The following is a 25,604-nucleotide window of genomic DNA, read 5'->3' as shown; positions in this document are numbered from 1 at the left end:
GAAGCATCTGGGGTTATCAATAGTTGGAAGGGGCAAAGGAAGGGAGAGGAAGGAAGCATAGGTCTTGGAGGGGTGAGAAAATGGAGCAGTTATGGGAATATGCACTATCTTGTGGGAAAGGCCACTCTATGGAAACTATGGCCATTAGTTATGTCCAACCTGTGCTCCAGCAAGAGAGGAGAACAGAGAGAAGAAATATTCCAACTTCTTTCTTCTGTTACCCTCTGGGCTCATGCCAGTGCCTCCCTCTGCTCAAACGTTCCCCAAGGCCATAGAATAAATGGCCTAATAGATAAAGTCCAAAATTATGAGCCTCTCAGGACACAGGGAAGAATGGAGAAGAGTAAAGACTGTATCTGACAGGCAGAAAATAGTCAGCAGAGGATATAAAATTATTTGGGATTTTTTGGGCCATTAAGCTACTAGAGTTTCTTTTCCTCTACACATTCACTTATTCAACAGATAATATCAAGCACCTCTTCAATAACTCATTTTGGGAATAGGCACATCAAAGTGAATAAGTTACCATCCCTGACCTTGAAGAGCTGAGTGGGGGAGGCAGGTAAAGAGTAAATACTAAAAATAAGGATCACCAGAGGTTGCTGAGAAAGGAGGGTGGGGTACCCAACTTTCTTTTTGGGTTAGAAATACCTGCTTGGAGGAGGGGAAAATTGGGGTCTTCCCGAAAGAAGAATGGTGTGGATCAGTAGAAGAGTTAGAGACATGTTGTCACTGAAATGTCCAGTGGGCACGTGAGTTCTGGGATTTTGTGATGAATCATTTGACTGGGCTCAGAGAAGAAGTGTGTGCAGGGGCCAATGAGGTGGAGTTGGGAGAGGCAGGCTGGGCCCTGTCACACAGGCCTTGGCTGAGGAGTTTGGAATCTATCCTGACAGCAACAGGGAGCTAGTAGAAAAATGGCATTGGTTTCTAGTAAGAAAATGGTATTGCCAGATATAAAATCAGAGACAAATGGGACTAGTAAGAGAAACCAATGATGGGATAGATCTACTTGTGTTTGCTTTTAATAGTAAAATAAAACAAAGCTTTCTCAAAGGATGAAACTCTGAGTGAAGATCTGTGGAGTAATTTGACTTGCTTATCCATCTCTGAGAAAATGAGGACATGGTTTGGAACTTCCAGGCCAATTGAATTGAAGTGTTTTTGTATAGTTAGCTTAAATAACCAAATGATGAAATCAATCCTCCAAATTGTCAGCAGAGCAGCTGCTCAGAAAGCTCTTGTTAGTCATTGACCTTATGTTTAATATGATTTCCTAGAATGTGGATAGTCAGATATTGAATAAAGTACTGCATCAAAGCCCTCCCCACCCAGCAAGCTTTCGGCAATGAAATATCCAAGGAAAGGAGAGTGGCTGGCACAAATTGCAAAAATGCTTTTATGTCCCCTAAGTCCCCAGAGAAAAAAGAATAGAAGAAAGCATGCCACGGCCACATCTTGGAGAAGAAAGTGCCAGGACTGGCAGTAGCTCCATTTCTTTTCTAATCATGATGCAGGGGGAAAAAAATTACAACCTAAAAATTCACCTTTGGTTTTTAAGAATAGTTAAGATTTTTCATTCAAACTGTTTCCTTTCTGTATCAGAGCAGCTTCAGGTCTGACCATTTCCAGTCCTGCACTGCATAATGACGTTTGGCCAATATTGATCACATATACAACCCATAACAACATAACATTACAAAGGTTGCAATACAATATTTGTACTGTACTTTTTCTAGATTTGGATATGTTTAGATATACAAATATTTACCATTGTGTTATAATTTTCTTACAGTAACATATGCTTTATAGGTTTGTAGCCCAGGAGCAATAGGCTGTATCACATAGCCCAGGTGTGTAGTAGGCTATACCATCTAGGCTTGTGTAAGCATACTCTGATGTTCACACAATGATGAAATCTCCTAATGACAAATCTCTCAGGACATATCCTTGTTATTAAGCAACACAAGAAAATATATGACCTAGATTTGTTACTTATGTCATTGGAGGTGGGGTGTGATATGATAAAAAAAAAATAGGAAGTGTAGGGGAAAATAGAGGATAAATGTGGAGGCTTATTCTTAGAATATGTAACAAGAGTCTATAGGACTAAAGAGTAAGTTTTACCCTAAAAATAAAACGATATGTTAAAGATTGCAAAGGATAATCTATCTTTCTGTCACCTATCATCTATCATCTCTATCTTTCTACCTATTATAATTACTCTGCCTATATGGTAGATATTTGCTTTCACTTACTATAAATATCACAAATGTAATAACAGAGTTAAAACAAAAATAAAGACGTTTATAGATCATGTAGTTAAAGAAGTGGGGAATGATTGTTCTAACTGCCTAAAAAGAATCCTTGTGGCAATTAAATATTTAATTTTGCTTAAGCTTCTGCCAGCCAAAGCAAAACAAATGACCTTGTTAAGACTTATGAGTTGTTTTGTTGATGAAAATTAGTGTACTATTACATCAAAAGGGGCAAATATACCCTACTACTAAATTCTAAATTGTATTTCTCTTTCATTCCGTTATATAAAAAAGAGATCCAGTAACAAAATAGACAGTGTTTTATATAGACACTGTATAATAGATCTCAATCCCTACCTCATCACAACATACATAAAAAGTAATTCACAGCCAGGCACTGTGGCTCACACCTGTAATCCCAGCACTTTGGGAGGCCAAGGTCCAGCACTACAGGAGTGCACCACTACACCCGGCTAATATTTTGTATTTTTTAGTAGAGAGGGGGTTTCACCATGTTGGCCAGGCTGGTCTTGAACTCCTGACCTCAAGAGATCCACCTGCCTTGGCCTCCCAAAGTGTTGGGATTACAGGCATGAGCCACCACACCCGGCCCCGTCAGTGTTCTGAAAAAGACATTTTAAAAGACATGGCCAAAACAAAGTAAGCAAACAACAGCTCAGTTCTGAACTTTTATAATGCTACGGCTCATCTTAGAATTTTGTATTCACTAGTCCTAGGTTATGGCTTACATGGTAACTTCTCAGGATTCTTTCAGTTGTATAAAAAACAACAACAAAACAAAACCTCAACTGAAAGAGTTTTTTTAAAGTGAGAGAATCTGGCCGGGAGCAGTGGCTCATGCCTGTAATCCCAGCATTTTGGGAGGCCAAGGCAGGCAGATCATGAGGTCAGGAGTTCAAGACCAGCCTGGCCAACATGGTGAAACCCTGTCTCTATTAAAAATACAAAAAATTAGCTGGGTATGGCGGCAGGTGCCTATAATCCTAGCTACTCAGGAGGCTGAAGCAGGAGAATTGCATGAACCTGGGAGGTGGAGGTTGCAGTGAGCTGAGATCGCACCACTGTACTCCAGCCCAGGTGACACTTATTGTACACTTATAAGGTGCATTTCATACTTTGTAAATTATACTCCAATTAAAAAAGAAAACCAAGGTACTACAAGACCACTTAGGCTGATGTTAGGAGAAGTGACTGATGCAGCCTAACATAGGAAGCAGGGCAATAATTAGAAGATTACCATGGTTGGCTTAGACCAGACTGAGAGGTGGCCAAGTTCCAAATATATTTTGAAAGTGGGGTCAATAAGATTAGCTCATTGATTGACTATAAATGGTGAGAGGAAGAAATGAGTAAAGTCTGGTTCTTAGTTTTAACTCTTCATAGCTTGGTGAATAGTGATGCCATTTGCTAAAATGAGGAAGAAGCAGTGAAGAAGGAGGCTTGGGTAGGAGGTTATAAGCAGGGAAATCAACATTTTGGTTTTGAGCTTGAGATGCTTGTCAGACATGTACATGGAACTGTCAAGTAGGCAGGGTGGATGCAGAAGAGTGAAGTTTAGAGAAGAGATCAGGTACAAATATAAAATAGAAGCTGTGAGACTGGCTGAGATCCCCTGAGGAGTTAGGATAGATAGAGAAGAGGACAGATGGCTAGGACTGGCAGCTGGCATGTTTCCAGAGGTTTTGTAGGAGTGGCAAAGATCTGAAAGCAGCAATGAGGAGCAAAGAAGGTCCCACCCAACCTCCACACCGTGTAGTATGTAGCATGTGGGGAAGAAATGGCCACCTCTTAAGAGGACTGCGGGGGAGAAGGTGGGCTCAGGGACTCAGCCAACTTCTTCATCTGCAAAATCCTCTATATACTAGACCTCTTTTCTGAACAATTCTTTGCTCTTCTTGCTCTAACAAAAACTTAGCTGTCCCAGAACAGTGAGGCATAGTTTTGTTAGAACAACATAATTAAGGGCATATTCAAAGAAGTTGGGGAGATACAGGATTTTGCTGATGAAAGACTGTAAAGGACCCACTGGAAAGGTTGGAAGGATTGGGGAGAGGTGGGTAATTAGGCCACATTCTGGAATGCAGTATGGGTTTAAGAGATTGCGTAATGGGAGAGGTGATCTAGGAGACTTGGGTGTCTGGTGGGTTATAAGCATGTAGAGATTAGTCCTGATGGTCTTTTGGATGTAATTGAATAATTATTTCTAACGGCGGCTTCCCTTGGGACTGGTCACTTTGACAATTTCTGGTGGGGGGTAAGTGGTGTGGTAAATGGTATGGTAGATAGTGTGGCCTCAGGGAATGGTGGTCTTCCCAGGAACAGAGTTCCATGAGTCTTCCTTAAATCCTGCCATGATTGATAAGACTGAAGACAGGAGTCTCACCAGGAACCTGGGCGAAATCCTTTCACACCTCTGTGGCCAGAGAAATGAGATTACAGAGACTACAAATGCCTGGAATTCAGGAATGGTGTGTGTGTATGTGTGTGTGTGTGTGTGTGTATGTGTGTTTGAGCACGTGGGCTATGGAGAAGAGGTTGCCAAGAGTTACTGAGACAAGAGAGGAGGGTTGCTGAATGGCCAAATGCAGCATGCAGTCATTAGAGTCTCTTACCCAGCAACCAGCAATGACAATACTGTTGAGAAAGTGAATTTGGAAAGAGTGTGGGTGGATCTATGTAAACATATCCAAACTCTGAAAAAACAATAGGAAACATTAGTGAGTAAAAAAAAAAAAAAATCACATAATTTGAGTGACAATATTATATTCTAATTTGATCAAGGATCATGTTGTATTTTTGTGTGTTTAAACACTTAACCATCGCAAAGTCCTGAACTATTTTTTTTTTTTTTTTTTTTTGAGACGAAGTCTCACTCTGTCGCTCAGGCTGGAGTGCAGTGGCGCAATCTTGGCTCACTGCAAGCTCCGCCTCCCGGGTGCACGTCATTCTCCTGCCTCAGCCTCCCGAGTAGCTGGGACTACAGGCGCCTGCCACCATGCCTGGCTAATTTTTTTGTATTTTTAGTAGAGACAGGGTTTCACCACGTTAGCCAGGATGGTCTCGATCTCCTGACCTCGTGATCTGCCCACCTCGGCCTCCCAAAGTGCAGTCCAGAACTCTTAATGTTCTGTTGTATCAATTTTGCTAACAGTTTTGCTTGAATAGTATTGCTTGGAAGTAGCTGGTGACAATTTGTAAGATATATCTTTTCTTTTTCACAGGAAGAACTGAAAAGATTGCAGAATCCTCTAGAACGAGTTAATGATGGAAAATATTTATTTGAAAAGTAAGTAAAATGCATTGTTAAATCATTTGCAAGGGTGGGAAGCTTGAGTAAAAAGAAAATCTTCCTGGTAAAAATAAGTAAGTAAATTGGACAGTTTCTTATGTTATCGTTGTGGTCAGAGCCCAGAAATGTGGCTCATTTGAGATATAGGTAGATAAATGTATGACTAGTTGAGCAATGATACACAAGCTCTACTGCTTAACAGAGTAATACGATGCCTGGAAGACGTTTCTGGTGGTATGTCTGAGGGCTTGAAACTTAACTCTGACCTGTCTTAGTCTTTTAATCAGGGACATTAATAGAAGGCAGGCACAAAATTTGTAAAAAGTACAAAGCTAACACGAAGACTAATAGACTGAACATTCAAATTAACACTACAGAATGGGACAAAATTGAGCTAAAATAAGCAAAAAAGAGGAGACGAAATTGAACAGAGATAAAAGTAAACATTTATAATATACCCTGTACTGTTGAACGCTCACAGACACTCCTCATCAAATTCTGATTATAGCCTTTTGATATAGGCATTATTATTTCCATTTCGCAGACGAAGAAAAACAGGCTCAGAGAGGTTTCAGCAACTCCATGTGTACTCAGCTAGTGAGTGGTGAGAATGGGAAATAAACCCGGGTTTGGTTGCCTCCAGAATCTTTTCTGTCAATCACTGGCTGAGCCCCAATGTACTCAGGACCAGTCAAGCTGGTTCGGTGTCATGCTTGGCTCTGGACACCACATTTAAGAATCACATTGACATTCCCAAGAGTATTAGAATAGGTCGATTAAAATTGTGAGAGTTCTGGAACCATGTGAAACTACTACAAAGAGCTGAGGATGTGTAGCTTGGAGAAAAGAAGTCTCAGAAGAAATGTAATAGCTGTCCTCAAACATTTGAAGGATGTTCCTATAAAAGAGAGGCTAAGTTGCTCTTCGTGCTCCAGAAAATAGAACAAGAGTCAATGAGTAGGATATATGGAGAAAGAGCATTGTGACTCAGATAAGGAAAAACTTTTGTAAAAATTCAGCCTACCCCCAAACAGAATGAACTTTGTCAAGAAGTGAGCCGTGTAGGGGCAGAAAGGCATCACACCTTTCCTCACTCATTATAAGGAGCACAGCCAACACTCCTATAACAGAAGACAGGTTAACAAAAGAAAAGCACAACAAGCTTATTTAATCAGGGTTCTTTATTTTATTTTATTTTATTTTATTGAGATGGAGTCTCACTCTCTTGCCCAGGCTGGAGTGCAGTGGCACTATCTCAGCTCACTGTGACCTCTGCCTCCCGGGTTCAAGTGATTCTTCTGCCTCAGCCTCCTGAGAAGCTGGGATTACAGGCACGTGCCAACACACCCAGCTAATTTTTGTATTTTTAGTAGAGTCAGCGTTTCACCGTGTTGCCAGGCTGGTCTCGAACTCCTGACCTCAAGTGATCCGCCCACTCAGCCTCCCAAAGTGTTGGGATTACAGGCGTGAGCCACTGCACCCGGTCTATTTAATCAGGGTTCTATGTGACGTGGGAGCCTTCAGAAATGAAAACCCAGGGAAAATTGTCCACTTTTATACTTAATTTTGATGAAGAATGGACAGCCCTGTAGAAATGTGATGGACAAAAAGGAAGGATCTACTGTATGAAGTGGGAAACCCAGCAAGGCTGTCAGTTCAGCTTCTTTTTTTTGTTGTTGAGACAGAGTCTTGCTCTGTCACCCAGGCTGGAGTGCAGTGGCGCGATCTCGGCTCACTGCAAGCTCCACCTCCCGGGTTCACGCCATTCTCCTGCCTCAGCCTCTCCAAGTAGCTGGGACTACAGGCGCCGGCCACCACGCCCGGCTAATTTTTTAATATTTTTTTTTAGTAGAGACGGGGTTTCACCGTGGTCTCGATCTCCTGACCTCGTGATCTGCCCGCCTCGGCCTCCCAAAGTGCTGGGATTACAAGCGTGAGCCACCGCGCCCGGCCAGTTCAGCTTCTTCTTGGCCTCTCTGTGCAGCATTCCTTCTTCTTGGGCATGGGGCAAGAACCTCTGGAATGAGGGTCTTAGGACTTTCCATCAGACTAGGTAGGTCAGAGAATTTGTTTATGACCAGATTTTATACAGAAAGGCAGGGGAAGGTTAGAGGAATATTTTTAGGTTTTGTAGCTTGTTTGGGGGAGAAAGGTTCTAGTTTCTATGACCTGCCTTGTGGAAGAGGAATTCTGGTTTTTATGGCTTGCGTCATGGAAGAAAGAGGGGCAGGGACAGAAGGGCAAGAGAAGGTCAGAGAGAAAGTGACTTTGCTTCTGAGGCCTTTTCTCCTAAGGTTCAAAGAACTCAGCATGCCAAACACCATACTTTACAGTATGTGCTGAGCCCCAAGTAGCTGATAAGATACTGGAAGTGCCCAAGAAGAGTATAAATGACCATACATCTGAAAATGTTAAAAAATATCCTGGAAAATTGAAAACTTTGGGTTTGATGCCTCTTTCTACTTTTTCTTAGCTTTGTCAGTCTAGACAAAATTTTTAACCATCTTGAGCCCCACTATACTCATCTTTAAAAATGAGAATAGTAGTCTTGACTTGACAGTCTTATTGCGAGCATTAAATGAGACAGCCCATAATAGCCTGATACCTTCAATGCTGGCTCCTTTCCTTTCCATCTGGGCAAGGGTTTGGGCAAGACAATCTCAAAGGTTCATTCCATCTGCACGATCCTAAGAATCTGGCATGTCATCAGATTGAAAGGCAGTTTCAGCCCTTGGGCCAAATGAAGTTTCTGTTCATTTATTTTTATTATGCCTGCTCTCATTAATATGAATAAATAAGAATACAATAGTAGAATTTCCCTCCACCACCACCATCACTAGCTATGTAAACAATAACTATAGAGTTTTTTGCTGACACTAGAATGAAGACTTTTCTTTTATAGAGATTAGTGTTGTAATGACATTAGGTCTAGGTCAGTTATTTTTCACCTTGGCTGCACTTAGAATCAACTGGGGAGCTTAATAAAAATGCCCTGGCTTAAGCTCCACTCTAGACAAATTGAATTAGATTCTCAGGGGATGAGGCCCTGGAATCAGTATTTCTTAACAGCTTCCTTCATGTAGCTCTAATGCGGAGTTGGGGTTGAGAACCAGTAGTGTAAATATATTTTAGATTCATTTCACTTATTCAATAATCTCCTCATGCAGCTTAATTCTCCAAGGACACACTTTCTCTATGATGTTTGGCCCATTTATTTATTAAACCTGGCCATGCTGGTTTTTCATTATTGATTTTTTTTTTTCGAGATGGGGTCTTGCTCTGTTGCCCAGGCTGGAGTGCAGTGGTGTGATCTCGGCTCACTGCAACCTCCACCTCCTGGGTTCAAGCAATTCTCCTGCCTTAGCCTCCTTAGTTGCTGGGATTATAGGCGCCTGCCACCACACTGGCTAATTTTTGTATTTTTAGTAGAGACAGGGTTTCACCATGTTAGCCAGGCTGGTCTCGAACTCTGACCTCAGGTAATCCACCCACGTTGGCCTCCCAAAGTGCTGGGATTACAGACATGAGCTACTGTGCCCAGCCCATTATTGATTTTAATGTAGGAAATGAAGTTTTTTTTGTTCTGCTAATTGACCACAATTCTATATTAAACCTCTCACTAACACCAGCATGTATCTTTCTCAGCTGTCTGCTCTCAGGAAGATATTTGAAAATTAATGGTATATATGTGGGCTTCCATCTGCCCCACCCTACTCTTTCCGCTTTATTATCCAGAGGCCTGAGAAAGCTAAAACCTTCTGGAAATGACCAGTCTGTTTTGTGTGCTTATTTTTTTTCAATCCCGATTGAGGAATTCCAGCAATGGGAATTAAATACTTCCTTCAAAGCACATGGGCCCATGGGGGTAAACTTTCCTTTTATGCTTGTCCAGGACAGAGAGAAAACAAGTGGTGACCACCAGCCCTAACAACTATACCCATTTGCTTGGAATTCTGGAGATTTTTTTGGTCTGTTTCAGGTCAGGACTCTGTCCTTGAATGCTGTCAAATTTGATTGAAAAATTGGTGTACTTTGAGTGAGCAGATTAGGCATTTTGTTATAGCTGCAGCTGACTTAGGTGCTGATGTAAATCATCTCAGCTACTTGAAATGACCGTAAGTTAAGTGATAGTGGTGTCAGAACAGTTGATCGGTTATTCCCCCTTGGAACATTACATTTATTCTGAATGCTCAACAGGGTTTTGTGGTAAGACAGTTAGTGTGAAGGGGAGGGAAGCTGCAGCTCCATACTACCTGAGACGATTGGCAGAGCCAATCAAGTGCATTTGTGTATACACACACACACACACACACACACACACACACACAAGCTTAGCAAAGCTTGGCATGTGCCAATAAACAGAGAAGAGCAGTTGGTAAGGCCATTAATTGGAAGGCTACTTATGACTCCATTGTTTAGGAAAATCACTTATTAACTTAAGTAAGACCTTAGGCTGACTGCCATATTTTTGTAAATATTAAATCAGCCTGGGTTTCTGATAGGAGATGTGTGATTGCAAGTCACACATTGTACTGAGGAGTAATCACTTTATTACCCACAGACAATTATTGATGGAATGAACTAAAGCTATCAGATTTAAACCAACAGGCATTGGTAGTTTATAGTTTGGTGAGGATATATAAATTATACCCCCAAATTAGCAAATGTGTTAATATTATGAAAGTTTTTATTTTCTTTATGAAAACATTAGCTCTGTCTTTGTTGCATATCTACAGGCCCTACAATATATAACTTCATTGCTTAATTTGTAATTAATAAGTAACAAGAGTCTTAAAGTATCCTTGTCATAAGGCTGCTGTTTCTACAAGACCATAGAATTATAAAAATAAGACTTTCTGTGTTAGTCCTTTCTCACACTGCTATGAAGAAATACCTGAGACTGGGCAATTTATTAAAGAAAAGAGATTTAATTAACTCATATTTCCACATGGCGGGGAGGCCTCAGGAAACTTGCAATCTTTGTGGAAGGCACCTCTTCACAGGGCAGCAGGAGAGAGAATGAGTGCCCAGCAATCGGGGGAAGCCCCTTATAAAACCATCAGATCTCGTGAGAACTCACTATCATGAGAACAGCATGGAGGAAACTGCCCCCATGATTCAATTATTCAATTATCTCCACCTGGTCTCATCCTTGACATGTGGGGATTATTACAATTCAAGGTGAGATTTGGGTGGGGAGACAGCCAGATCTTATCACTTTCTTTGCTCACCTACCCAGTATTATGTTCCTCTGTTATTCTCCTTTAATAATATCTGTCACACTTGCAAATACTTGTGTAATGTTCATGTTCTCCTAGATTGTGGGACCACAGGAACAGGGACCGTGTCTAGTGTTTTCACCATTTTATCCTCCATGCTTTGCATCATTTCTGCCACACAGGAGACATTAAATATATGTGTAGAATGAGTGATTAACAATGAATTAGTAATGGACCCTGAATACCAATGGCACAGAGTAAACGAGTTCTTCCTTGCCCCTCAACGATCAGGCTGAGCAGCCCCAAGCTATCTTGGGGTGTTGACACCACCTACTTGCCATGCAGGAATTTATGTGCTCTCCTGTGTTTTCCCTACTGCCTGGACATTCCTTTCTAAAAAGAAAAAAAAATACATTTATGATTCTAAGGGATCTCTCCAGCACAATTTTTTTTCTTTTTTTCCCTTTTCTTTACTACCACCACAATCCTAGTCCTCATAACCTGGACTATTTGAATAGCTTTCTAACTAGTTTTATTTCACTCTCCTTGCTCACTCCCACCACAAATCATCCTTAAACCCACCATTTATGATATTTCCCTGCTCCAAATGCATGGAGCTCCCTGCTGCAATAGATTATGATCTACAGTGTGAAAAGCTTTTCACACTGTAGATCATAATCTGTTGATGGTTTGTTAAATAAATTTGGTGGGTCACCACTGGCCTTTTAAAAAAAGTTTCAAATATAATTCAAAAATTAAAGTATATCACATGTAGTTGGGGGAGTAATGTTTCTTGAAATTTTTATTGCACACACACACATGCCCCTACCTTACCACATGCATGAGTATTGAATTGGGATGTTAAATATATTACCTATGAAAACTTCAGTCAGTGGGATTAAGTTTAATAATCCTGATATTAAAATACTCCAACCAGTTCCTTCTGGTGGAGAGAGCAGTGAGATGAGAGTTTTAATGTGGTTCCTCCTGTACAGTAAATTTAACATTATCTCTCCAAGCTTCAGATTTTTCAGCTGTACAGTGGGGAAAGTGACTTAGTTAATGGAAGTTACTGTGATAAATAAGATAATGCACATAAAATGTCTATGACAGTGTGTTATACACATTATGGGACCAGTAACTATTAGCTTTCTGCTTATCAAAGCCTATTTCCTTTTGTTCTCCTATTTTATTTTTATCCACTTCGACTAAATTTCTCTTTATTTTCTAAAAACATCCTTTGAATGTTTTCACCTCTACTATTTGTTTTATTGTCTTCCTCATATGTTGCTCTTCACTCTCAACTTACCTACTTCCTATCCATGCTTCAAAACTTGTCCCAAGAGCTGCCTTCTCCGTGAAGCCCTTCTTGATCACTGTAGCACTAAGAGTGCTATAAGCTCACCGAAAGCAGTGATAATTTCTCTATAGCCCTCTGCCTTTCTACAGGTCAGAGATCCATGCTTTGTTCCCAGTGGAAGCCCTGAAATGGCTTACAAATGAAAGGAGGAAAGGTCCGGTGGCAGTGGTACTACTGGGGATGAATAAGGTCTTCTCTACAACTTACTAGTTGGCCAGTATCATGGAATTTATAACCATCTCCCTGTGTTTTTTCTCCCCCTGAAATTGTCCAATATGATCCTTTTCTTTTCTCTTAAAGGAAATGATTTTCATACCATAGCTATGAATGTTAGTTGAGAACAGCAAAAGAACAACAGAAATAAAAAAGCCACATTTTTTTTTTTTTTCATGATATGGTTACTCATCCATCATCCATCAACAGGAACTTTAATAAATTAAAATAAAATTGAATCTATATCTTACTTTACACACAAGTATAAATTAGCAGTATTATTGCTATAAATGTTAACCTTCTGGATTGAGAGATATTGAGACATTATTTCTGTTTCTAGTCACCAGCTGGCCATGGATACAGAGAATAATATTGAAAAGTATTCCCTCAATCTACAGCCCTTGGAATCAAAGGTGAAAATGTAAGTTATTTCAAAGTATAAATTAAGCAATTAGTTCTACAGTTCTTGTTTTATGAATTCCTGAGTAAATCTGGAATTTTCAGGTACAGCAGTTATGCATCTTTATTCTACATTCATGTGCTGCACGTTATTTCCTCCCTCTTCTAAGCAGGAACACAGCTACTTTGGGTGCACAGCACCATCTACTGGGTAGTACAGGGAATTATTTGCTTGCCATTGTTTTTACCACTTTTTGGTTTTTCCATTTCTTGCCTAGTACAATCCTTTAACTTCCACTAGCATTTTCCTTTGCCTTTCATCTTAGTAACTTGGTTAATTCTATCTTCGAACAATTTGGTTATTTCCACCTGAAGCCATCTGTCACACACACACACACACACACACCCTTTTAAAAATCTTCTTTCTATTTCAGCTTCTGTTCAATTATTTGGGGAAAATGTTTCTTCTCTTTTTTTTATCACCTCCTATCCTTTTCTTCTTATTCTCTGTTAAGATACCCAAATGTAAGCCTCCTCCCCCGTTATAAATGACTATTACCTTAAAATAGTGCTAACAACATCTCAATATTAACAAAGTGAAACTAACAAGATCCAAAGTGAGAAAGACTTTATTATCGAACAAAAAATTAACCTTCCAAAACCATTTTAAGTAGAGAAGGGGCCTATTATAATTACCTTGGAAGCAATTTCAAAAATATTTGTGAATGTTTTCCAAGATCTTTTCCTGTTCTGATTTTCCTTCAGAAGCATACATGAGAAATGCCAGTGAGGGTATATTTAATCTCTCTCCCCTTCTCCTCCCTCACAAACACACAACACACACACAAACACACACTCAGTATAACACTCCGAGAAGCATGAGAATTTAAACGAGAATGTTAACATATCTGAGCTTGGCCAGAATCACTGATCTTTTTTTTAAAGTGCAAGGAGGAAACTTTTAGAAAAATCACCCTAAAGAAGGGCACCTTGAGGTGTGTACAAATTTGAACAACAACAAGTTGTTGCTGGACTTAGGAACTAAAACAGAAATCACACAAATACATAATATCCTGCTGGATAAAAGCAAATACCAATACATACCCCTGTAAATCTATGTTAACCTTGGTCACCAGTAAAAAGCTTGCCTCTGCATGAGCATAGAAGGCTACCCCTCAAGATAAAGTCCAAACAAGACTTCTGAACCAGTGGGGTGCCCAGCTAGAAAGTTCTGTGTCACACTTACTAAATACATAATGAATCAGGCTATCGAACCATTTTGTGTAAGCAGTGTGTCAGCCTCACTACACAGGACATTAGTTTGCAAACATAGGTTGCTTTATCATTAGGAATTTTCTCATTAAGATAAGGTTCTATTAAATGAAAATGTGCTGGTGAAAGAAAAGTTGGTGTATGAAAAATTAGAGTGTTTAATGTGAATGCTGACATTAAGTTAGAAAAACTCCCAGGTCTTTTTCAGTTCCCATCACCTTCAATACGTAGGGGCTGTGGGGTAGGTACCAGAAGGACTAGGCAAAGAAAAAATCTCTGTGCTTCAGATTCCAGCCAGCTCAGAGAGCCTGAGATTTTATATTTGTTGATTTGACGGAGGAGTCTCAGCTCAATGAGGTGCAAACAGAATGGTTTTTATCTCTTCTAATAATTCTGAATCCCATTTCTGCTCACTGGAGAGAAAGGAGGAGAGAAAACTTAATCTTGCCCAACAATAGAACTTGAGTCCCATTGGAGAGTTTAGTCTAGTTCAGTGACTTTTGTCTAATCTGGTTATTAAATTCTTAACTCTCATGGCAGGTTGAAAATCTCCCCTCTGCATACATGAGACCTTTTCTACAGCTGTGTATTCTGCTTCCTTCCTTTCCCTCTCCTCTTTCTTAGCTCCCCTTCTCTCCTCCCTCCTTCTCCCTTCTCTCCTTCTCCCTTTCTTTATCAGTGTTACCTCTCCCACCCCCATGTGCTAAACACCAAGACTGTCCCAGATTTCCTATGAATAGATGGTGGACACTTTCACTCTGAGCAGTTGTTTCCTTTAGCAACTGTCCTGTTTTTGGACTCTGAGGGAAGGGGTCATTGTGTCTCCTGTAAGCCCCCCTGATGGTATAGGCTGCACATCCTCATTGGGTTTATGCCCCTTGCTCTGCGGGGGCTTTGCCCCATGATGCACCAAGCAGTGCCTTCCTCCAGCTGACCGTGGCATCTTCAACAGGGACAATCTTGGGACATTCTCACTCCTGCTTTCCAAAAGAAGTTTTTTTTTAGTCCTGAAGAGCATTGGGTATAAAAAATGTGCCCTTGTCCCAGGTACCACAGTCACCCTCTGTTATCACAGGCTTTCTCTTAGGGTCTTTTGACTTCTTTTGGTGGGGACCAACTTGAGAGTCTATCTTCTCCCAGGGGTAGAGGGAAGTGAGGGTCAGTCCACCATAAAATCCCCTCTCCTGAAGGCTCTCCTTTCCCCTCCCTGATGAGAAGAGAGTAAACAGTTCCCATACAGGGTGTCTGGCTAGTCTAGTGCCTGCAAGCCCTGAGGGGGATGGAGGTGCTGTGGCAAGGCAATCTCTGAATGTAAAAGAGAAGAAAGATGAGACCTGTTCTCAGGTGTGGGCTGCCTTCACTGTCTACCTGTGGGAATCCCAGGATGGGGTCAGAATAGCAGGAAAGGGTCTCAGATGGTTCCTCGTACTCAGGACATCGTGAAAAGGAAAGAATTTATAAGAAAGTGTAAACGTGCGTGTGGCAGTGCAAAGTATCAGTGGCAGGAGGCAGAGGCCTGTCAGAAAGTGTGGCTCAGTGAGTGTTGGGGAGGGGAGGGTGTGTGTATCAAAGTTGAAGGGAGTGTCACAAAGGGTCCATTACCTGGTTCATGAATGCAACTGTTAAGAGGTAATTTTGAGTATTAGACCAGAGGATCAAAAGAGTGCATCAAAAGGGCAAAAGCAATCAAGATCGTATGGCTATTAATGAAAAGGCATTTGCGGGAGGTAAAAGGCAAGTTCTCTGAAGATTAAACAAAGGCAAGCCTCTCAAGTCAGAAAATTTGTGAAAGTAAATGTAATAGTGAAAGCACCAAAAGGAAGGCTCTCTGAGCAACTCTAAGGCTAAAGATGAATGTGTTCCTAAGAGCCTTAAGGCTGGAACAAGCTTTGGGGGATGAAGGTGCACAGCAAAGGAATGCAGGCTTAGTGAGAAGGCCTTGCAGCACAGAAAGAGGTGGGCTCCCCAAGCCCCAACAAGCTGCTGCCCTCCACCTTGTAAGTCACTCTTTGCATGTTGTAGCAAGATCTAAAACAGGTATTCCCAACACAAACCCTCATGTAAAAGTTGTTCATTAGCTATGTGCAATCCCCCAATCCCCTTCCTTACGTTTTTAACAGTGTATTTACTTTGTGATGGAACAACATAGAGATGTATTGAATACTAATTGCTTTTTTGAAAGTCAGCTCAATGAATATGCTCAATCCCTCTCCTGATTTTTGTTATTATATTTGATTTTGTAATGAAACAACATTTAGGTTCCATAAAGGAGAGAGAGGGGCAGAGAGAGAGAGAGACAGAGACAGAGAGAGCATTCCGAAAAGGACTTTAAAGATGTTTAGTAAACCCTTATTAAATTGCATTTGAGAGTAATACATATCTACTTTAGTCAAAAATTTAATTAAAAGAAGATATGAGAGAAGAGTGGTTGAGAGCACAGACCTTGGAATTTGAGTAACTTAGGTTCAAATCCCAGCTCTGCTTTTTACCTGCTATGTGACCTTGGGAACACCAATGGCCTCTCTGGGCCTCAGTTGCACTTCTCTGTAAAATGAGAATGCTAACATGTCTTATTAAATTGTAGTCAGCTTTCGATGAGAAAATTCAAGACTAGACATTTAGTCTAGTGTATTTTTCCCATGCAAACGTACCTTTTTCAAACATATTTTTATGTTCACTTGGGCTAATAAAATATTGCCAGGAGGGATCCTTGGATGATTTGCACAGGTGACTTCAAAGTATTTGAAAGTGTTTGATATGTCCTTTCCTTAAGTAATTATAATAGTTAATCTAGGAGCTCTGTTTGTCAAGTTTGGGCTAAGTAACTTACATACATTATCCTTGACTTCTTGTAGGGGTTGAAAAGAAGTTATTCTTACTCCTACTTTATGGATAAGCAAGAGGGAGGCCAGCGTGTTTAGTATTTTGTCTAAAGCTACAGCTCATGAGAGGTAAACTAGGCAAGAACCTCTATGACTCTAAGCACAGTTTATCATGAGATAAAACTTTTTCTTCTTTGAGCTATTTCTGGGATGCAATGTTAGAAGAATTATACTTGTTAATCACCTACTTGTCCTATATCCCAGAACTGTGGAGTGGTCACTGTCCCCAAGGATTTTACATTCTAGTGGGGGGACAGGACTTATTTGAAAAGAGGCATTTGGATTGGCCTAATATGATACTCTTCTTTTTGGATGTTTAACAGTATTGCAGGACCACTGTTCTCTTTCTTAGACTCAGTAATCCTAGGTGCATTATTTCTGAAGCGCCTTCTCAGTCCTCATTAAGAAAAGAGTGTTGTAGATCCAGGACCCAAATTCTCCAAATTCTCATGTGTGAGAACACTGGCATTCTTGACAGTCTTCAGAGTCATGGGTATTTGAGAAGAGACCTGTGGAAAGAGCCAAGAGAACATAAGCCCTGGTGCATAGGAAGCATCATCCATCAGTGTGGCAGTGAAGTCGAGAACTACAGACCGGGTGGATGCTGGAGTGGAGGGGAAGCAGACTGGAGTGGAGGGGAAGCAGCCTGGAGAGAGAGGGCAGTTTCTGTGGGAAACCTGCCTGTTGCATGCAGTGGCCCCGTATTGACACTTGAGCAAGTTTGTATCAGGATACAATGTTGGGATAGATAACAAATGATGAAAATATGATATATCTGTTCAGATAGCTTTTAGCTAGCTGCACATAGAAAAATCAATGAACAGACTGAAATAAGTAGGGTTTCTACTTCTCCACTCACAGTCAGTATATGACAAACCAAACCCACTGTCTCCATCCTGCGTCTCTATTTCTGCCTTTTGCTGAACGGTAAGGAGGGAACAAATGTAATGGGGAGACAGGGATCTGCTCCGAGTGTTGGGAATGATGATCAGTTCCCATCTTGTTCCCTGAGACCGGCCAGGACTCTTTGGTTGTAAGTATCAGAAACTCAACTCAAACTAATTTATAGATGTAAAAAAGATTATATTGAATCACATAACAGAAACAGCCATGGTCTAATGTGCTTTAAGCACAGTGAAACCCAGGTGGTTGGGCAAGGTTATCAGGCATCTGTCTTTCTTCTTCTGTAAACTCTGCTCTTCCCATGATTCATTCTCATGTGGGCTCTCCCAACATTGCAACAGAGTGGCCACTGCCAGCTCTAGGCTTGCAGGTAGTTTCAGCTCTACTTGCTGAAACTTTAGATGAAAAAGAGGGCCTTTTTCTCAGTAGTCTCAGTACAATCCCCAGAGCAGCCTTTAATAGACCTGGCTTGAACCACGTGTGCATCTCCAAACTGAACCAACCATGGCCCTCTGGCTGGTGAGCCAGGGGGAATGGGCCACCCTCTACAGTGATAGGGTAGGATCTGTTTCATCCAAAGCTCATGGGTAGAGAGTTGGTAGATCCACAAAACCAATGAAAAGGAGAAATTAATATTGGGCACGCAAAATCTACCCATGTGATAATCATGGTGCCTCCCTCATGGCTCACTTGTGGTAAGGATTGAATAAGAGAGTGACCACAGAAAAGAGCTCTATGTATATCAGCTATTGTTTCCAAGATGCTCAGATTCAATGTATTCTCTCTGATGATGTCCTTTTTTGTCCATCCCTAAATTCAGCCTACTTGAGTTACAATGTATTTTGGATTTTTTATAATTGTTTCTCATAAAAAAATCAAGATTTCTGGCTGTTCTTGAAAAGTTGAAACCAATTATCAACTGCACCAAAGCAGGGTTGCCCACACTGCCCAGTCTGCCCCCAACCTGACCCCAGGTGGCTTCTGAGATCCTCTTGCCATCTTTGTAGCCTCAGACTTACTGCTTTTCTCTGGGATCCTCCTGCTTCCTGCCTGGTGTCTTCACTTCTGTGCCTTTGCCCAAAGATCTTCTTCCTCTCCATCAATTTCAATCCCATCCATGCTTCAGGACCAATTAAAATGCTAGGACTCCCTCAAGCCTTCTCTAAGCACCCTAGCTCTCTGAGAACCCTCTCCTCTCCTCTTCTAGATAAACACATCCATTGGCAACCAGGACTGCACAGGCTGTGAGTCCCCCAAGTGGATGTGAGTGCATGACAGAGCCAACTGCACTGTAAAACAAACAGGGGTATATAGAAAAAGGGCAAAGAAAGGCAGATTGTGCCACCCCTGCTATGAGAGAAGATAGATAGGAACTGACCTAGCAAAAAAAAAAATATTGGAAATGTATTTGTCATCTGTGTAGAAGTAAACCCTTACACTTTATTTATAATTCAAAATATAGGAACACACAACATGTGCTTTCTTACTTCAACAAGCCTTTAAAGAATTATAATGAATAGCATTGTCTAGTTTCAAAAATAAAAATGTCAAGGTAGTGTGTAATTTACTCTGTAGCCACAAAGGAGACTTGTGAGCAGGAATTATGGTAAATCTAGGAGTAGAAGGCTAAAAGTGATTCCTTATGATTGAGAGATGAGGTGCTTCTAAATTTTATTTTAGTTCCCTCTTACAGTAAAATAACATCTGGAGATGGTATTAAGACAGCTTAATATTGGAACAATTTAATCTTTGAAGGTCATGTTGTAGGAATGGCCAAGGGGAGTAAATAACATGTGATGTAAACACTTTTCTATGATACAGAGAATAACATAGCATAGTTCCATCATTAAAAAACAATGTAGCAATTTTGGGTAATGGCCTGGTGTGATATGCTGGCCCTGTAATTTTTTAACCCCAAATGCTAATTTAAAGATTCGTCCAGCTTATCATCTAGTCCTTAAAACTGTAATTATGAAGGACAAGTAGTAATGGGAAATATATATATATATATATATATATATATATCATATTATAGCATGTTTTAAAAATAATGAGATCATGTAATAAATTGTTTTCACATATGTGGATGACTGTAAAGTAAATATTACAAAATAAAACAGCTCCTATATCAAGAAAGTCAGTGGGTGTATAGATGTTTTAAATACATATTTTAAAAGTACTTAATATTGTCACCTCATAAATTAGAAAAGAAAAGGATATCCATTAACTAGGAAGAAAATAATATTGTCTTCTTAATATCTGACTTAAGGAGAACTGGTATGCCAACTTCCAAATTCCATAAAACCAGGAGGGAGAATAGGATGTTTAAGCGCGAATTCTTTTGCAAACCTCTCATCTCAGTTTTGCCCAATGTTATTTGGTTCTTTAGAGGTGTCACACCGCCCTCTGGTGTTCAACAAGCTAAAATGTAGTATCTCAAATGGCCACTATATTTTGTTTTTGTATTTTCTGAATAATGAAGACGATTTAAAGGGAAAAAAGGACAGTGTAGAATACCTCAAAGTCCTATAAAGTTGTGGATGTTCTATTGGTTGTCAACATTTTCTAGTTTTTAAACTGCCTTTAAAATGTTACACATTCTGAGCTCTTGATGGGCAGTTTTAGAGACTTTAGGAACCTTCAAGCAGCAGAACTTGTTAGCTGGGCTCTGGGATACCCCAAGCAACTCAGAGGATGTGAACATCACCAACAACTTCCTTAAGTTCACTCCTCCCTGATATAACGGGTCCTGAAGAAGCAACAAGACCACCAAACTCAGGCAGGCAATCTTACAGGACTCCTTTTCCCATTCTGCTTAAAATCTTTAAGCCAAAGAAAAACAGAGAAATAAAAATGCACTTTGAGCAAGATTTCATAATAAAACAGTGACCAAATATAATTCAAATTCGGGCCAGATTCTGCTTTAGTGGGGCTTGAAATATGTATACTCTGAAGAGTACTTTAAAAAAAAACTCTAAAAATATCTTATTTTTACAATTCTATACAAATCATGAAAAGCCCCTCATCAGGGTCTTGGAAGAGGTTCCTGGCCTTTAAGTAAGAACCCCTAAAGCTTAAGTTTCCTAGCTTCAGGGAATTAGCTACTGACACCAAAGTATTGTTTTCACTACAGTTTATGGACTTTTCCTTGAGCATTATAATTCCCAGACCTTTAATAGATTAGGGAAAACATACAGATTCAATAATGTGGTTGCATTTTTGTGTTATTTATATCCTGTGACCATTGAGAATTGATGATCTTTGAACTATTCCAGCCAAATGAGAATAAATAAGTTTGTTTATTCAGAAACAACTTTAATGACATAGGTTGTGTGTGAAAGAATTACAGAAGATCAGATGCTTCCAGGAGTTTAGAAGACATAGTGATAGAATTAATATAGCTATCTTAAACTATTTTAAAAGGCTGAATCCTAACAACTGGTCTGCATGAACTGTTAACTCCCACAAGAGGTTAGGCTGTGTTCAGTGACTCCCTATGAAAACCGAGATGTTAATCTCAAAGATCAGAAGCCAGTCTGATATGGTTTGGCTCTGTGTCCCTACCGAAATCTCACCTTGAATTGTAATGATCCCCACATGTCGAGGGTGTGACCAGATGTAGATAATTGAATCATGGGGCAATTTCCCCCCATGCCGTTCTGTTGATAGTGAGTTCTCAGGAGGTCTGGTGGTTTTACAAGGGGCTTCCCCCTTTACTCAGCACTCATTCTCTCTCCTGCTACCCTGTGAAGAGGTGCCTTCTGCCATGATTGTAAGTTTCCTGAGGCCTCCCCAGCCATGCAGAACTGTGAGTCAATTAAACCTCTTTTCTTTATAAATTACCCAGTCTTGGGTATTTCTTCATAGCAGCATGAAAACAGACTAATAAACAGTCCATGGGGGAATCGCTTAGCTTATATTAAGAAGAGGTTTCTATTATCCTAAGCAGAAGATAATTTATTTTTTCTGATACTAATCACAGAAAATAACTTCCTTAGGTGAAACCTGAAATAGCTACCTAATCACATTACATTAATTCTCTGAGTAGTACATAACACTTGAATAATCTTTGTCCATTTCTTTATTTATAATCTTTGTCCATTTCCTATTCCCTTCCACAGTATATAAAACCCATGATGTGGTGCTCTCACCTGCCTCGTGCCCCACAGCAGGGCCACTGCATTTGGCCATGCAGACTGCGCGGCACATCACTGACACCCTTCACCTTGCGGTCATGCAAAGGACAGCTCTGGAGCTGTGCACGGCAGAGTCCCTGTTCAGAGTCTATGGCTGACCCTGGCACAGAATGGCCCCTCAAAAATCGCACATTGAGTGAATGCAGTAATAGTCAGCCTATTTATTATTCTCACTTAAAATATAAGATGAAAAATTGAAAGAGTTTGGTGTCTCATAAATCAAAGTACATTTACTTGTGCAAACTAGTTTGTTTTGACTGATGAATTTTATTATTAAGTTGACTCTTTTAGGCCAGTTGAGCGCAGTCAAGTCTGTGAAAGTCAAACCAGTAAGGTAGGGAGATAGTCTCCGCGGCTGAATTGAAGTTAAAGTTCAGGTCTCCTGATTCGCTACATCACATTCTGTGTGTTCTACTTCCCTTGTCCCCAAAGCCAATTCCTTCAGACTCCTTGTGAGTTTCTGAGTCTGTGGGCCATGACCCAACAGTAATCATGTGTGTGCTGTTTTTCGTTTTGTTTCGTTTTTTCAGCATTCAGCGAGCATGGCGCGAGTACCTGCAGCGGCAGGAGCCCCTGGGGAAGAGGAGCCCGTCCCCACCCTCCCTCTCAGAGAAGCTGAGCAACTCTGTCAGCATGAACACCTTCTCTGACAGCAGCACACCCGTGAGTGTCGTGTTTCTTTTTCTGTGTCCTGACTTGACATTCAACTGAAAGCCTAGACTGTGTTTCTAAGAGAGAACTCTTGGGATGTGAGCAGGTGGTTTGTGACAGTGAGGATCTACGTTGCTTATTTGCTACACAGGAACCCATAGTGAGAGTTTTGTGACCTCAAAACGAAGACACAATTCATAAGCACAAAGTGAACTTTATCAAGTCCAGAGAAAATAGATTGCATTTATGTGTTCTCATTTCTCTATTACGGCAGTGTCTTTTTTCCTTTTCTTTATAGTAACATATTTCTTTTACTATGTGCTGTGTGTTTCTTTTATTGAGTGGTGCTAATATGATGGAAGATAAGATTGGTTATAAGGAGTAGAAAGAGAACTTTTACCAGAAGAATTGAAAGTGGTCACACACTCAGGGGTTGCAATTTAAATGTCTCCAGGGGCCAGGTAAGTCACCCTCATGACTAAGGTGGCTGAGCTGTGCCCCTGGCTACATGGAGAACATAGACCTCACCCAAAGGGCAGTGCACTTGGCTCCTGACAATGTGTCACCATGTGGTGATACAGGCAGGCATGGCCAAATGTGAGTTTCTTTCTTCAGGAGATGTCAGAAATCTGTATTTTTTAAGTGTTAGCAGCCAGTAAGAAAATTTAAGGTAAAGCAACCATGCCTACAGACCACAACTGACCTATAGGCCACCAGTTTAAGAAACCTGAGATAGAGAGTTAAGGAATAAGGGAATCTGCTGGAAGTCTTTATTTTTAAAAAACATCAAAAGTGGGAAGAAATCAGTGATGAGGGATTTATGAACCAGGATTTTGTGGATTTAAGCATTGTGATAATTTGTAACCAGTCACTGAAATGCTGAAAACTTAGAGAAATGAAGTAATTACACAAGTATATTACTTCCAAAAATTTTTCCTTTACTTCTGGCTATCATGTTTATTCTGTGGTAAAAAGGTTTCCCAGCACTCAACGCAATGTATTCTTTTTGGGATCAGGTAGAAGTTACCGTATTTGAAATGTTTTCAGATGGTTGCATTGCATATTCTTTAATAAATGGTTTTGCCTAGATATGGATTTAAAGAGAGAGAATAAGTTGAGTTTATAGCAATGCAAATAAAAGAGGCAGAAGACCATTTTTAATTGATAGCAGAAATTGAACATTTAGTGAATCTTCACTTTTTAAAACAATTATTTAGGGGAATGGCTTATCTTAACTGACCTCACTATCACTAGAGGGCACTCGTGAACTACACTGGAAAATGCCAGGGCTTCTCATTTGTGTCTAACTCATGATTTGTGAGGTAAAAACTAAAGTGAGAATTGAGTGTTTAAGATGTCTTTGCTGTAAATGCCAATAGAAAATGCAATTTAGATGACTTTGGGATTTTATTTGAATGATGGAAACTCAATATTAGAAATCACTTTGTGAGTTAAATGTTTGGATTTACTTTGTACCTTCTCACAGCCCCAATTCACGACAATTCTCAATTGCTGCTGAATCCAGTGACATCTAAAAGTTTTAGTGTTGCTTTAGGGTGCTTAACCTTTTGGTTTTATTGGACTTCTATGAGAATATATGTTTGTTTTATATTTGTACTGCTGTACTGCTTCAATTCTGGTATAAGTGTTTTGTGCATAAATGCGTGTTCTTCCCTGTTCATGAGTCATCAAGTTCATTTATATCTCTGCACAGCTTCACTAACAGTTCTACTTTATTTAATTTAGCTTAGCCTCCTGATTCCTTGTTGGTTTTTAGTAGAAGATATTTCCTCCCTCAAATGTTCCCAGCAATTTGTTCTCCCATAAGGTATATCAGGCTGAATTGGGTGTGCATCCTGTAGCCCCACCATATCATCATCCTTTAGCTCTGTGCTTATGTGACAAGGACGACTGTCTTCAGTGAATGGCAGTCTGGCTCACCCATGATTGCCTATAAAAAGTGAGAATCAATGCCTGTAATCCCAGCACTTTGGGAGGCTGAGGTGGGCAGATCGCTTGAGGTCAGGAGTTTGAGACCAGCCTGGCTAACATAGCGAAACTCTGTCTCTACCAAAAATACAAAAATTAGCTGGGTGTGGTGGCATGCACCTGTAATCCCAGCTACTTGGAAGACTGAGGCAGGAGAATGAACGGCTTGAAACCCGGGAGGCAGAGGTTGCAGTGAGCCGAGATCGCGCCACTGCACTCCAACCTGGATGACAGAGGGAAACTCCGTCTCAAAAAAAAAAAAAAAAAAGAGAATCAGAACAGATTTTCAAAAAGAATTAGCTGTCAGAAAGCAAGCAGGCCCTGCCCAGAATTCTAATAGAAGTTATTGATTATAACAATGACTTAAATATTGAGAATGACAGTGATGTGACAGTAAATGTAAAAAATAAAATATGAAAATATAAGATGTTGGGATGCTTCCAAGTCTCTGGTTTGTCACTTAGGTAAAATATCCAAGTCATAATTTAAAAGAAAACTTTATGTGTAGTTGTTTGGAGTTTAGTGAGCTAAGCTTGTTTTATCTGCCGTCATCATCAGTTTGCCAGGGCCCCTTTTGGGAAGATTCATCCTTACATCTCTTGGGGGTTGCAGTCACCTGAGGACAAGTTGCCTGGTGGAAGGAAGGTGATTCTTCTCTACCTTGACCAGCCTGCCAGGCCCACTGGGTTCATACATACTCTCAAGGAGCCCCAGATAGGAAGACTTGGTTTTCTCACCCTCCAGTGAATGGACCTCAAGTTTATGGAGGGAATAGGATGACCCCTGGCCTACACTGACTAAGCCTGTCATCAAGAAATGAGTTTCCTCTAACAACCATGAGTCCATTTGGAACTTCTGTGTTAAAAGCCTTCAGTCCAAGTCAAATGTTGTCAGTGAGCTGTGTCCCCAGGGAGTTCTTTGGGCCCTGCCTCTTGCTTGATCTTTTCCAGGT

The 25,604-nt window shown here is 40.4% G+C and overlaps 1 protein-coding gene across 1 annotated transcript in view; it reads left to right on the top strand.

Annotated features, from left to right (window-relative positions):
* LOC131382511 (IQ domain-containing protein J) overlaps window positions 1-25,399 on the top strand; it is a 181,899-nt gene extending 156,500 nt beyond the window's left edge. Inside the window, exons 2-5 of the mRNA XM_058434624.1 lie at window positions 5,501-5,565; window positions 12,701-12,781; window positions 22,543-22,675; window positions 25,211-25,399. Coding sequence (XP_058290607.1) covers window positions 5,501-5,565; window positions 12,701-12,781; window positions 22,543-22,675; window positions 25,211-25,399 — 468 coding nt within the window. The remainder of the gene's footprint in view (window positions 1-5,500; window positions 5,566-12,700; window positions 12,782-22,542; window positions 22,676-25,210) is intronic.
* Window positions 25,400-25,604: the final 205 nt, after the last annotated feature.

The sequence above is a fragment of the Hylobates moloch genome, unplaced genomic scaffold, assembly GCF_009828535.3.
Source record: "Hylobates moloch isolate HMO894 unplaced genomic scaffold, HMol_V3 SCAFFOLD_35, whole genome shotgun sequence".
In the NCBI taxonomy this organism is placed as follows: Eukaryota; Metazoa; Chordata; class Mammalia; order Primates; family Hylobatidae; genus Hylobates; species Hylobates moloch.
The sequence above is the reverse complement of the archived record's forward strand: the minus strand, read 5'-3'. Positions and strand labels throughout refer to the sequence as shown.